At 36.2% G+C, this 14,011-nt stretch overlaps 2 protein-coding genes across 2 annotated transcripts in view; one reads left to right on the plus strand and one right to left on the minus strand.

Annotated features, from left to right (window-relative positions):
* Nucleotides 1-14,011, plus strand: part of LOC123562231 (uncharacterized) — a 34,280-nt gene that overhangs the window by 15,536 nt on the left and 4,733 nt on the right. The window contains exons 15-25 of the mRNA XM_053526173.1: nt 2,305-2,423; nt 2,833-3,063; nt 3,424-3,594; nt 4,056-4,216; nt 4,495-4,846; nt 5,359-5,764; nt 6,110-6,249; nt 8,683-8,824; nt 9,115-9,353; nt 9,657-9,834; nt 13,751-13,928. Of these exons, the coding sequence (XP_053382148.1) occupies nt 2,305-2,423; nt 2,833-3,063; nt 3,424-3,594; nt 4,056-4,216; nt 4,495-4,846; nt 5,359-5,764; nt 6,110-6,249; nt 8,683-8,824; nt 9,115-9,353; nt 9,657-9,834; nt 13,751-13,928 (2,317 nt within the window). The remainder of the gene's footprint in view (nt 1-2,304; nt 2,424-2,832; nt 3,064-3,423; nt 3,595-4,055; nt 4,217-4,494; nt 4,847-5,358; nt 5,765-6,109; nt 6,250-8,682; nt 8,825-9,114; nt 9,354-9,656; nt 9,835-13,750; nt 13,929-14,011) is intronic.
* Nucleotides 61-2,038, minus strand: LOC128555175 (complement C1q-like protein 2). Its single transcript, XM_053536765.1, has 2 exons — nt 1,622-2,038; nt 61-1,475 (listed from the first exon to the last, which is right to left on the minus strand). The coding sequence occupies exons 1-2, from the start codon at nt 1,809-1,811 to the stop codon at nt 1,006-1,008; spliced, it is 660 nt and encodes a 219-aa protein (XP_053392740.1). The 5' UTR covers nt 1,812-2,038; the 3' UTR covers nt 61-1,005.

Here is a 14,011-nt window from a genome sequence, read left to right on the forward strand (position 1 = left end):
TGATAATATATATAGTAATCATATTCCCCTGGACATTCCAGAACAAAGAATAAATCCAGCAACATTTTACTATATATTTATTACAGAAAGGCGTTTTACTCGCCAATTCGGGATTGTTCGCGGCTGCTAATGAAAACGATCTGGCAAAAAATACGACGAAATATTAATTTCTGAAAAACAAGGTTTTAAACAGTGACAAGATTCAATAATTTCGTTTCTCAGAAAAGATCTTTCCTCAAAATCTTCTCCAAGTAAATTACAACCACGTAAAAATATTAATAATTTATGAAGGCAGGTCTAATTGCACGTCTTAAACAAATACAGTTTTGCTTTTTTCCCAGTCTTGTTCATGTTTGCTTTGCATGTCGCCATTGCATTAGAGATACACCCCTGAATTTTTCTTTTACCAAAACAACTGATAGTTTCGATTACCACAAGATAAAGCAAAAATGAAAAGATAAAACAGTACGATAATAAATAGATGCTGGATGTATAATTAGTAGAGTGTTTTTAATCAATATTAATTCATTATCGGCCAAAAAAAGAATAATGGACTGAATGCTTAGGGTGAAACTATTGACTGGCACATATGTAATTTAATATACAGCTAAATGTTATGCATGCATCTATACTTTGACAGGAAAAGAACTTTTATTGACTCAGTCTGACCCATTCGCTGCCAACAATATATTTTGCACTTTCAGATTACATGTATTTGCCATAGTATGCATCAAAGCAAAAAAACAACAACAACAACAAAAACCCGCAATACTCTTTCGTTTACAAAATGTCTTAAGATTATGAAGTGTCATAATTTTAAAACACTTATTGACACTGAAAAATGTTAAAAGGTTTGGGTAAATTATGCACAGCCTAGGGGTGATTAACAGTTAATAAACTGACTTAAAATTCAATGAAGAATGTTTCTAATGCAATTCTCTCTTCAAGGTAAACCTTCACCAAAAAATACAAAAGCTTATATGTTTAGTAAATGAAACAACGTTGTTATATTTGGAATCCGGTAAAGGAGGCTGAATACCAAATATTAGAGTAATCTTTTCTCCAGAGATAATGTTGAACATACACCCTTTCCCCAGCATCTAAAGTTATCACCGTGGCAACCGAGCCGCTCTCATCTGCACCCTTATCCCAACTACAGACAATGTCATTGTTTGTAATTAAATAAATTTCATTGAAATGATGACCGTCACTCTTAACAGCAGAGGAGAAATAGTATGTCCCTTTTGTCTGTGCAGTAAATATCCCTGTTGTAGGATCATAAGCTCCGCCCACATTTGAGACGACACTGTCGAATACGGCGGTGAACTGTTTGCCGGATGTTGACCAGTCTATAGGGTTGTTGAGGAACGCTGAAAAAGCAGCTTTTGGCGTCTCTGTGTTTGAAGCAGACGTCGTTTTCACGGATTCTGTCGTTCCTCTCGGTGGGATTGTTGTACCTTTCGGTGGTATTAAAACTGAAAATGTATCAACACTGCCTTATGTTATGTTTTAGTACATAGTTATCTGTTTTACATAATTATTTGTTTCGAAAGGTATAATAAAGATGAAACGTAATCAAGTAAATAACATATACTGAAAAGAAAGCTATAAAACAACTTGCATCTTTTGTGATATAACAGTTTAGCCAGATCTTCGTCCATTCCTTCTTCATTCATTCCTACTATCGCGTCGCATATCTCGCTGTGTAAGTGTCCATTCTTTCTCATATTTGCTATTTCTTTTTTGAGGCCATGGTTTTCACTTTTTAATAATCTTATATCTTGCTGTAAAGCTTCTAACGTTGTTTTCATTCGGATACCTTCTGCTCGAATGTGTTTAACAATTTCATATAATTCATTTTGTTCAACAACTTCGCTATTAACACTTAAAATTATAAACTGCAAAGCGAACACAAAGTTATCATCCTGACAATAAGTCTGTGGTAATACTGGGTTCTCCTCACATTAAACCGAAATCTCATTTGCTTAAAATCCTTAAAACTATGTAAGTCAAAACAAAGCACACGTAGGAAATTATCTGCAAGTATGTGATAATACGTTTGTCATCATATCTAGTTTATAAACTTTCTTATCTAGAGTACGAAAGTGACGTTCAAATTGTAATTATACCATCTCCTTTTTCAAATTAAACAGGAATGACCTTTTGGTAACATGTTTTCGCGGTAACCTAATGAATGTCCGCCAACTTTGACACAGATGAAGAACCCTCCTTTTAGTTTACATAAGTGTATGAATGATAACATTGAGGTTTTAATAGTTCAAATTTGTTATTTGTGTTTTTCAGCGGGTGTTTTTGACCTACAGCAGACGGAGTCAGTGTTTAATTACACATTCCAGATGTTCCTTGGCGGCTGCCGTTTTTGGAACCACGAAAACGAAACATGGGACTCGGACGGTTGTGAAGTATGGGCAACTCCTTAGCATTTCTTTTTACTTAGGCTGTTGGGTTACATTTTGACGGCGCTGTATACTTGAAACGTGGCTATCCGTGTATCTTATTAATAAACGTCGAACATAAATCCTTCGTCGCGTAAAAAGTAAACGTGCCTTGACCTCTACCATGCACAAATAGAAATAGTAAGTACTGCCCTAGGTCCGATAGGTGCCACTCTCTCCACTTAATTCATTTTAGGAGACCCAATACCTGTTGTATCTTACACTTGAATGAAAATCATGCCGTTTAAATATCTTCTAAATTTATTTTAATTGCTCCTCCAGTGTCAAAGCCATGACTATGTCCCTGTATAATAACTAAGCTGTATATAAAATATAACTGTATCAAGTCAACCAATATATACTTTACTTTTTTAAGGTTGGGAATCTGACGACAGTGAATGCCACCCAGTGTTTATGTACTCACTTGACCTCATTTGGAGGTGAGATGGTTGTCCCACCTAACACCATAGACTTCAACAATGTATGGGCCAAGTTCAAGGACCTGAATGAGAACGCTGCAGTATTCAGCACGATTATCTCCCTTCTGGGGCTCTATGTGATAGGGTTGATATGGGCCAGATATATGGACAAGAAAGACTTGGTCAAGGTTCGTAAATCCGTACATATTTCTTAAAATAAAAAGTACATGTTAATGAAAGTGAATTAGAATAGAAGTCTTATATAAATTTGTATTCATTTCTGCAGTTCTGCAACAGAATTGAACCGTTTCTCCTGTACGACTTTTTAAAGTTTGAAAATTGCCGAATCTCCAGAGCTCCTGATACATCACTGGCAACAACGAATTTAAATTTTACATATTTCAAACACGCACAGAAAGTAATTTGGTTTATTTCCTTATAAATATACCTTGTTATATTTTGTTCCTTTAGTTTGAGTTTTACTGAAAATTAACAATTATGTTGCTTATCCGTTGCTTATCATAGTCAACTTTATATTTGTTGTACAGTGGGGGGCAACGCCTTTAGAGGACAATTTGCCGACGGACAACTATCACTACCAGATTTCTGTATACACCGGAATAAAGAAAGGTGCTGGTACAAAATCCAACATCAGTTTTATTATCTCTGGTGAGGAGAGAGACACAGGTGTGCGACGTATGTTTGACGGAAAACGCAAGGTAGGTTTGAACTAAAATCCCGTTCCTTCTTTCTCCTCTCAGATGTACATCATTTTACATTTTTTTTCATGTTATACCCTTGCCATATTTTTATTCAAAAATGCTCAAAAACATTGGCTAAACCAAATTTTATATAAAAAAAACGTTATAAAATTTAATAGTGGCAATTGAGCTCGCTTTACTACAGGAAGAGACCATAGCGTGGTTGATTTGTACTGACCACTAGAATGAAACAGGTGATATCTTTTTACTTGGTGAGATTTGTTCCAGAAAAATGACCTGGAGCTGTAGAATAGCAAGATAGTTTGGAAAAGTATAAAATATTCATATCATCTAACAACAATATCATAACGATAGCTTTGTTTAACGAAAGCTAGATATATTCATACTAGAATATGATATGTTTTTTCATAAACATTTGTCTTAGTGAGTTATATTAATCACGTTTTTTTTCGACACAGACTCATGATAAAGGCAGCATTATGAACTATATCCTGAGTGTCGAGGAGAAACTCGGACCCCTCAGCTTCTGCAGAATCTGGCACGATAACTCGGGGGAAGGGAAAAATAGGTCATGGTTCCTGGATCAAATAGAAATGTCAGATCTACAAACGGGAGAAAGGTAAGGTGTAGATCATTTCCTTTTGTTAGTTGGTTATCTGCATAGCAATTAACCCCGGGAAAACTTAAAATAAAAATATGTTGTACAAGGTTGTTTCTTTCCCAGCATTTGTTGCTTTTCAAAACAGATCATTTCATATAAGTAGTACGTTTTCTCTATATTACAACAACTTATAGATACACACGAGTGTTTTGGTACTTCCATACTTAGATAATGGTATACTTTATCTGGAAATAACTTCTCATTGCGATCCCTCAAAATATATTTCAAATATTTAGGTATTTTTTCCTGTGCAACCGTTGGCTAGCCTGTGAGGAAGACGACGGTATGGTGGATCGTATTCTCCCGGTGGCGGGTATAGAAGACCTTGTAGCCTTCAAACAGCTCTTCTCATCCTCGGTCAGGAAGAAGTTGACCAGTGACCATTTATGGCTGTCCGTGTTTAGCCGACCCACGAGAAGCTCGTTCACACGAGTACAGAGAATATCGTGCTGTATGTCTCTGCTATTCCTCACCATGATTACGAATGCTATGTGGTTTAAGTCAGACGGGGAAGCGGAACACGCACAGAATTCTGGGAAACAAACGGTCTCTTTAAAAATCGGACCTATCTCATTTACGCTTCAACAGGTTTGTCAGCTAGATTGACTATATAATTACATGTCTGTTAATTTTTGCTCTAATGTGAGGATAGAGAAAACCGTATTTCAATCACTCTTGAGTCTACATTTTGACAAGCCAGTACTGATCCCATAGGTAAAGGAATATTGGTTATCCTGGTGTGTTTCCAATCAGGTTACGCGGTCCAAATCTTATTCCTTACCATGTCATTTTAAAACTTTAAGTCTAAAACTTAAACCTAGGCTTAAAAATATTAAAATTACTTTTTGACCTATATATGTAAATCTTGTATGGGTTTTGATGAAACTTGGCAAGCATATGGCATACACTACAGCAGAAGGCTGTGCAGAGATTTAACAATGTAGGTTACAACAACTTGGATTTTAGAGGTTTAAAGTCTGAGTCTAAATTTTTGACTTAAAACATTTATGAATATGGACAAAGAAATGTGCATTAAAATTTTACAGACAAAAATAAAACATTTTATCAGTTGTATTGTGTGTCATTAATCTTTACTTCAGGTGTTTATAAGTTTAGCCAGCACAATTATCGTGTTTCCACCAAGTTTCTTATTGATCACATTTTTCCGACGGACCAAACAGAAGAAAAACACGATCATGCAGCAACACCAGCGGAAACCGAAAAGAGGAAAGTGGAAAAACCTCGGTACAACCTCAAGGTCAAACATGTGGGGCGCTGATGATGAACCTAAAACTTCAAGATTTAAAAAGTTTACAGACAGAATGCAGAAACTAGTACGTGGTGGAGGAAACAGTAAGAACAAGTACGGCGCCGACGACGACGAGGAATTTGACAACATTCCGGCACCGACGATAGCTGGAGATCGAAGCTCTAAAAAGGATGCTCAAAAGAAAAAGAAGAAACCATACATGTTTCCACATTGGTTCAACTATATTGCATGGATTCGTATGTTTCCTTTGTCATTCATGTCAACTTTCATTCTAAAGTCTCTTGGTTAATAACTCATATTCGGCTGATATTGTTTTACTGGTGTCCGAAACAAATGGCTACTTTGAAAATCTTTAAAATGACGCGACTCCTGTTTTTCCTCATATTACAGAAATAAAGTCTCAGTACACTGTGGGGATACACTTAATTTGTAACAACACGCTTGTCTTAAATTGTCAGTCAGGTTAATCTTATGTTTGCTTATCGTTTCCATTCCCAAATGAATATGATTGGAGTTTTTAATACTGTGTTTTATTACCTTCATTGAGCCAACTGTATAGCAGAGTGTATCTTTATTTTCAGTATGTTTCTTCAGTATAATTACCCCTGCTTTCTTCACCATTCTGTACAGTATGCAGTGGGGCAAGGAAAAAGCCAACGAATGGTTGATCACCTTTGTTCTCTCCTTTTTCCAGTCAGTTATTGTTGTTCAACCCATCAAGGTATTAAAGATAATAATCTTGATCGTAGTTCGGTTTTGTGAAGGTTTGTGGTGATCTGTATTTTGTAAAGTCGTAAAATTATTTTTGATGAAGTAAAAAATTTCACTCGTTCGTTCAAAGGATGTAAGAAGTAGGAAGGTCCTTAAAACACTGTTAGGGTTAGGGTAACCACAGCGGTTATTTTGTTGTTGTTTTCTTTTATCAAGACAGCCATACTAAACTCGTTTGAACGATTGTTAATGCTTTATATCTCAAACAATGATTTGTTGTAGAATAAAATCATTATTTTGAGTTCAGATGCGAAGGAATAAGATCTATTATCACAAAGGCACAGCATGAATGGTAAAAAAGAACGCATGTGAACGACAAACAATGATTGTACTCGACAGAAAATCACTGTTCCAGATACATTTGTTTTCTATTCTAACACGATATCAAGGATTATTATCTACAGCAACATTAAAGACACTCACCAAATTTTTGCCCATTTTGTGTAGCTTTCCTTTACAGCGCACAATGATATGACGTCTGATGGTCCGGCGTAATAATTGTGAAGTACGAGGTTTTATTTTAATAACAGTTTAAGTCTACTTTGTTTAATAGAAAAATAAATCGGGTCGTGTTAGAATACTTGCCTATATCTATTATTTATGCTGAGACTCCTAAATTGTACCAAATCTTGCACGAACTTTATGGGCAGGAAATATTTCTAAAAACCGGTGATTCTTTCTTGATAGTTACACCATATGTTATGCATATGTGATTTACTAGATAACTTTCCCAAGTCACTGAAAATCGCATTTATTAAAAACGTTAAAGCCCTGCTCCCCGGCTATTTAAATTCTTTTGTGTGTATGCAACCCATGATTACAATAGGTAACAGTTAACGGCCACGTGCCACACTTTAGCACGCAAAACCACAGGTATTTCATATAGAATTTTATATAAAATAGACTCTATTTTAACAAGTGTCAATGTTCATAGTCAGGGTTTTCATGCTTTTTCAGTGACAATTCAAGGTTTAAAGGTAGGACGGGAGCAGGTTTCCTAGTTGGTTTGTACCGATAAATCCATAACTATTCGGCACATGGTATTAGTTACTATCGCTTTATATTACCCACGTGTTTCAAACTAACTATTGTCTAAAGAACCAATCGTGACATCGACGTAATAACATTTTTGATATTGTTACAGCAGCATAAACACTGACATTTCTTGGGTTGAGGCGGGCGGCCTGGCGGATAATTACGCTTGCCGTTTGCACGTTGTGGTCGTTTTAAAGCTAACTTGTTGCAGTAAAATACCAGTGTAATATAGGCATAGGAAATAGAGATCAATATAATTGCACCTTTGCTAATCCTACCAGGTGTTCTGTATTACAAAAAGTGGATCTATTGTGACATTTTGATACAAGCAAAACTGTATTATCTGCTCGAATATTTACCTACTGGTACTTCGTTTTATTATTGGCTTGTAAAAAGTTAATTTTTTACCATACGTAAGTTGACAGAATCAAAGGAACCATGTCTTGAGGGGTAAATCAAACACAAATGAATAAATCCTTAATGGTTTTGTTGTGCAAAAATGTATGATATTGTGTAGAAAACAGTTTTCATTTTCCACTCAATTGTGTAATTGCAAGGGAAGTAAACTTATAGATCTCAACTTATAAGTACTAGCCTAAGGCAAGAGTTGTCATTCTTTGTGGATCACAACTTTAAATTAAAAATTAAAACTTCTGTTATTGATATTAACAAAACTATCATAAACTCCACATTTGTGAAATCATTTTTGGTTATTTCAAGGACTTGGAAATTATTTTCTACACTTTATTTAATGTAATATTATCATTGAAAATTTTAGAACCTATCTCTATACAGTAATATAATGGGGGTGTAATTACATAATTGCTATGGAAATGCGTTTTATATTCGATATATTCGTTGTATTTATTTGCATTGCCGCGATACCTGGAAAATGTCGAAAAAATAATTCTCTGCTGCTTCATTTGATCGAGCAACAGGTGCGTCCAATACTTCAGTAGCAGACGTGTCTAGTACTTCATCAACAGGTGTGTCTAGTACTTGAACAAAAGGTATTGCTATAGAAATAATTATTAACCCTATCTCTGCGGCGCAATACATTTGTCAAACCATGTGCAGTCGACAAAAGTCTTACCAGGGAAGATCACATAAAAGGGCTATCCTGACACATGCTATTATCCTTGCTGTGGTTCGTAATAGAATGTTTATTAGACGAACAATGGCTGAAAATTCAAGTCATGAAGGTTTAATCATCAGAGGTAAAAACCAGTCGTTGGTCATTTTGCATTTCCTGTTGACCCCTGGGTAAAGAGCGATTTTGCCTGAGTCTTTATCGATATTAGTACGGTTCAGTTGCGGTAACAGTAAATATTTGATTATTCTTCAACAGGTATTGTGTTTGGTTGCGTTTATTGCGTGCGTGTTGAAGAAACCAGATCTTGGCGAGGAGGGGGACTGTACTGCCGAACTCAACAATGCTATAAGTAGGCACGAAGAAGAAGTATATGCTAAAGGGTCAGCGGCAATCGATGGTGACTATAAATTGTATATAAAAATGCGAGAATTTCAAAGAACACTATACGATTACGTCATTTTTGAAGAAGCTCTCATTTCAATTTATAATTAAATTCCTTCTTGAAATATACGTATCGATAACAGGAGTCTTTTTTCGTTTTTGAAAGTTATAGAACGTGTGCATGTATAATAAACAAAATGTAAAACTATAAAAATTGAGAACAACAATCTAACACACGAAAGAAAATATGTATATATTACGCTCGTGTGTTTGTGTAATATTAAACTGCTCTATACCATGTTGCAGAAATTGCGAAGCGTCGAAGAGAAGCGAATGAATCTCTGGAACCGCCAGATACCGAGAAATTGGAAGCTCAAAGACAGGCACGTCTTAAAGAAATGAAGATGGAAGAGATACTGAAGGAGATTATGATTTACGGATTCTTTGTTCTGGTTCTGTTTTTCCTTTCCTACCAACAGAGAGACCTTCAGTCATTCTACTACACTGAAAATATGAAAAATATGTTCCTTGGAAAATATGAAGGCGTATGTATGAAAATTTCTTATTTTCAATTTAGATAATGCGCAGTTGTGTCTCTTGCACTACGACCGCTGCAGTTAGGAAAACTGGTAAAATCAATGTTTGAATTATACATGTACTCGGTTACATGAGGAGAGTTGGATGCCACCTCGGGGATGGCGGTTATAATGAATATTAAAAACATGATGTTAAATGTCAATACATTTATAAATATTAAAATTAGTTTGTTTTTTCGGAACAAAATTACACATGCAAATTTGCAACGCTCATTTGCACATTCTGTTATAAACGTGTTCAACTGTCAACAGATCTCGACAGTACTTGAATACTGGGTGTGGTTAGAAAAATTCTTCCTACCGACACTTTATGCAGCCAAGTACCACAATGGGACGCAGTTGTATAAATGGTGGGACAGGAGATGTCTTAACGACTTTGAATCAAGACGAATGGGGATAGCGAGAATGAGGCAGTTCAGAATTAAAGAAGGTGAGGACGAGTGTGATGTAGTGTCGGTTAAATTCTGAGTCCGTTATCATTAACTTTAGATTCAAGAACACAAACCATTCACTTTCCCTTAATTATGGTTGTTATACATTATAAAACAGAAATTACGTTGCGTTTTCTGTATCTTTAGAATGGAATGCACGTGCATACAAAGTGTGCTAGTTTAACAATGACAGAACAAAAAGATTATAAATGCTGGTATATACTGGCCCTGTCCAATAGCGCGTTTTAAGTGTTGGGGAATAGGGCCCTGTCTAACATGTGGCAAATTGTCGTGTCTGAACAACATTTCAAGTTTAGAGTGTTCATTCAAATGATTCATAGATTCATTTATTGGAAAGTATCTCATTCTTAATACAAAACATATTTGTCATGAATGTAGATTTTCTAACAATATTGTTCCATGTTTAATCTTTTTTTTGCGCATCAGTCTAGTCTTTTCCTTCAACCTGTCTTTGCACATCAGTCTAGTCTTTTCCTTCAATCTGTCTTTATTGCGCATCAGTCTAGTTTTAAGACTTTTACTTCAACTTGTCATTATTGCGCATTAGTGTAGTCTTTTTTTTCAACCTGTCTTTATTGCACATCAGTCTAGTCTTTTCCTTCAACCTGTCTTTATTGCGCATCAATCTAGTTTCAAGACTTTTCCTTCAACCTGTCTTTATTGCGCATCAGTCGACTTTTCCTTCAACCTGTCTTTATTGCGCATCAAGCTAGTACCAAGACTTTTCTTCAACCTGTCTTTATTGCGCATCAGTCTAGTACCAAGACTATTCCTTCAACGTGTCTTTATTGCGCATCAGTCTAGTTCCAAGACTTTTCCTTCAACCTGTCTTTATTGCGCATCAAGCTAGTACCAAGACTTTTCTTTCAACCTGTCTTTATTGCGCATCAAGCTAGTACCAAGACTTTTCCTTCAACCTGTCTTTATTGCGCATCAAGCTAGTACCAATACTTTTCTTTCAACCTGTCTTTATTGCGCATCAATCTTGTACCAATACTTTTCCTTCAACCTGTCTTTATTGCGCATCAGTCTAGTTCTAAGACTTTTCCTTCAACCTGTCTTTATTGCGCATCATTCTAGTCTTTTCCTTCAACCTGTCTTTATTTCGCATCAGTCTAGTTGCATGACTTTTCCTTCAACCTGTCTTTATTGCGCATCAGTCTAATTCGAAGACTTTTCCTTCAACCTGTCTTTATTGCGCATCAGTCTAGTACCAAGACTTTTCCTTCAACCTGTCTTTATTGCGCATCCGTCTAGTTCCAAGACTTTTCCTTCAACCTGTCTTAATTGCGCATAAGTCTAGGTCCAAGACTGACGCAACCGTCAAGAATTCAAATATTTTACTTTTGAGGTATAAAACCTTTTAACCCTTCTCCTCCTGCTTACGATGCATAGTTACTTTTTCTCGGCGGTGTTCACAAATCTTTTCTTCACGGAACAAATGGTAAAACGGAAGCAAAGTGTTTTCATTTGCCAATATTTGTAGTTCAATGCAGACACCGTGGTAGAAATATCTCTATTTGCTGAAAAAGTGGTGCTGGCTTTCAGGTTTACCGGTATTCACACATTTTTTTTTTCTTTTCCGTTCACTTTCACAAGAACTCTACAGCGTTTCTTTGGGAACCTGAAACTATTGTTCGCATTACATAATGCTGTGGCTGTTTTATGTAAATGGTTAATTAAAGGTTATTTCATGCAATTAGTCTCTTTTCACTGACATGCAACCAAAAATGTCTAATCTCAAAATAACCATTTGTTTGCTTCTTTATTTCAAAAGACTTCCACAAAATATTTTTCTAGAAATCGCATGCTTAACTAAAAAAATCTGCCGCACCTTGCAGACTGTTAACTAATTGTGCTCTTTTTTCAAAGGGAACATGACTCGGCAACAAAAACCACACCGATACGGTTGAGGGAATCTAAAGAGATATTTAGAATAGAAAGATTGGGTGTGTGAATGGTAGTAAACGCTTTAGGTTTTTTTTCTAAAAAAATATCAGAATAATCAAGGGACTTAAAAAGAAAATGCCTCCCTGCAGGAACGGTTCAAACAAAGATGTGCAAAATATAATTGAAGCTAAACTTCATGCATTGTTGATATAAAAAGGGAACTATTTCTTTTTGCTTTTCTCTTGGTGACTAAAGTTTCAATGTTCGTAGTGAAAATCGTCCGCTTTAAATATCTTAAACGATTCTTTCACCAACTATGGTGAAAATGAACTGTTGTCGAAATGTATTGAAATTATTTTTTGTGAAACTGATTTGAGTATGGTACTAGTTCATGTATCAAAAGTCGTTATAATAACAAAATGTTCTCTGTTTCTAAGTAAGCATGCACTATTATACATTTTAATACAGTTTGTTTATCAAATATATGTTCAAAATGTTCATTTCTGTGAAGAACTTCCCTATCCGTGATGTATCTTTCAAAAATACTATGGTGACAATATGTTAAAACATATTGAACTGTATCATTTAAACGAAACTATGTCAGCAAATTCTCTTTTAATCTATTGGTCTACTCCAGTCCCCTAATCAAACATAATTTACATGTTACATGTCCATGAGTATTGTAACCTCATGGGGTAGTGTGTAGATTAAAAAAAAATCAAGTGATGTCACTATTAACCAAGGGGTTTGAACCTCTACATGTAGCCCCCTGGGCGTACCATGTAAGGCTTTAAGCACTGGTATCCGGCAACAGGGGTAAGATAACTCGAGGGGAAGAGTGCTGTTGTGGCTGCTCGTTTCCTTATTTCCTAATTTGTGCATTCTATTTCTCTGACCACCACCATCCACAATATCAGTCACTGGTGTATACTGATTATTCTTCCCATTCATGACATTTCCTGAAAGGTCATTCTTATCTACACTTGTAAAATATATTCATTATTTTCTACACATTCTCTTCTTATTGTTCCCAACTCTTTCCTTTTTTGTATATTTTGGATTAAATAAGTCACATGACCAGACCTTCCAGACACACTCCTCAAACGTTTGTGTGTTCCAGCTATCTTTTAGTAGCAATTAATAAAGAATATTTTCAAATAAAATATAATATAGTGCAATCGGACAACACTGTCAACATATCAACATGTCAACGTTCTCGGCCATTTTGAAACCGAGTAAACCATGCTCATCCGCGTGTTAATATTTAGTTTAAAAATACACCATATCCGTTAACTAGGGCAGTTCAGTGCGACGACAGTTTAACTATAGTAGGCGATCGAACTTGGCTTTGCCTACTGAGTATTCATCCTTAGTTCCATCCTCCTCCCCAAGAACTATCTATCCATCATCCCGACCCCAAACCCCTCTCTCCGATACATTCTTCTTTACCTAGTCCGCATTGTTTATCTTTTATATAAAACATGTACTTGTTGTTGGACACGTGAAACAACCTGCCTGCTACATCCTTTTGCAACAGTTCCTATTTGTGACAGGCTTTGCTTTGCGATATGCAGCTGTGACTGTGTTTCCTGTGCCCTATGCTTCCAGCAAATCTATCTGAGCCGTGCCATAAGAAAACCAACATAGTGGGTTTGCGACCAGCATGGATAAAGACCAGCCTGCGTTTCCGCGCAATCTGGTCAGGATCCATGCTATTCGCTAACGGTTTCTCTAATTGCTATAGGCTTTGTTAGCGAACAGCAAGAATCCTGACCAGACTGCGCGGATGCGCAGGCTGGTCTGGATCCATGCTGGTCGCAAACCCACTATGTTGGTTTTCTCATGGTAAGGCTCATATGTCCTTACCTTTTAATTTTTGAAGAAATATGTTTAGACTGTTATCGCTTTTCATATGACAGATAGCTTAAGCTATATTTCGGGAGAGTAGTTTTCAAGTTGTCTCGATGATTATTGAAATGAACGTTTTTTGCTCTCTTTTTTCAGATTCGTGTAAGATTCACAGTACGATGCGGGGATCAGTCAACCACTGTCGTAACGACTACAACTGGTATGATGACGACACGAAGGCCTACCTGCCGGGCTGGGTAGACACCAGTGAGGAGAACAGGACCATTCTAGACGAGAGGAGAGACGACCCATTTGTCTACCAAAACTCTGTCAGGTACTCATTCTAATTATCTACGCCGATCGCAAATACAACGATGTTTTACGTAATTCATAAATTGTATGTAATTAAAACCAGGT

The sequence above is a fragment of the Mercenaria mercenaria genome, chromosome 2, assembly GCF_021730395.1.
Source record: "Mercenaria mercenaria strain notata chromosome 2, MADL_Memer_1, whole genome shotgun sequence".
Lineage (NCBI taxonomy): Eukaryota > Metazoa > Mollusca > Bivalvia > Venerida > Veneridae > Mercenaria > Mercenaria mercenaria.

Coding starts and splice junctions, on each gene's coding strand:
- LOC128555175 (XM_053536765.1), bottom strand. CDS start 1,811: ATGAAAACAACGTTAGAAGCTTTACAGCAAGATATAAGATTATTAAAA. Junction 1,476..1,621: donor ACTGTTATATCACAAAAGAT/GCAAGTTGTTTT, acceptor ATACATTTTCAG/TTTTAATACCACCGAAAGGT.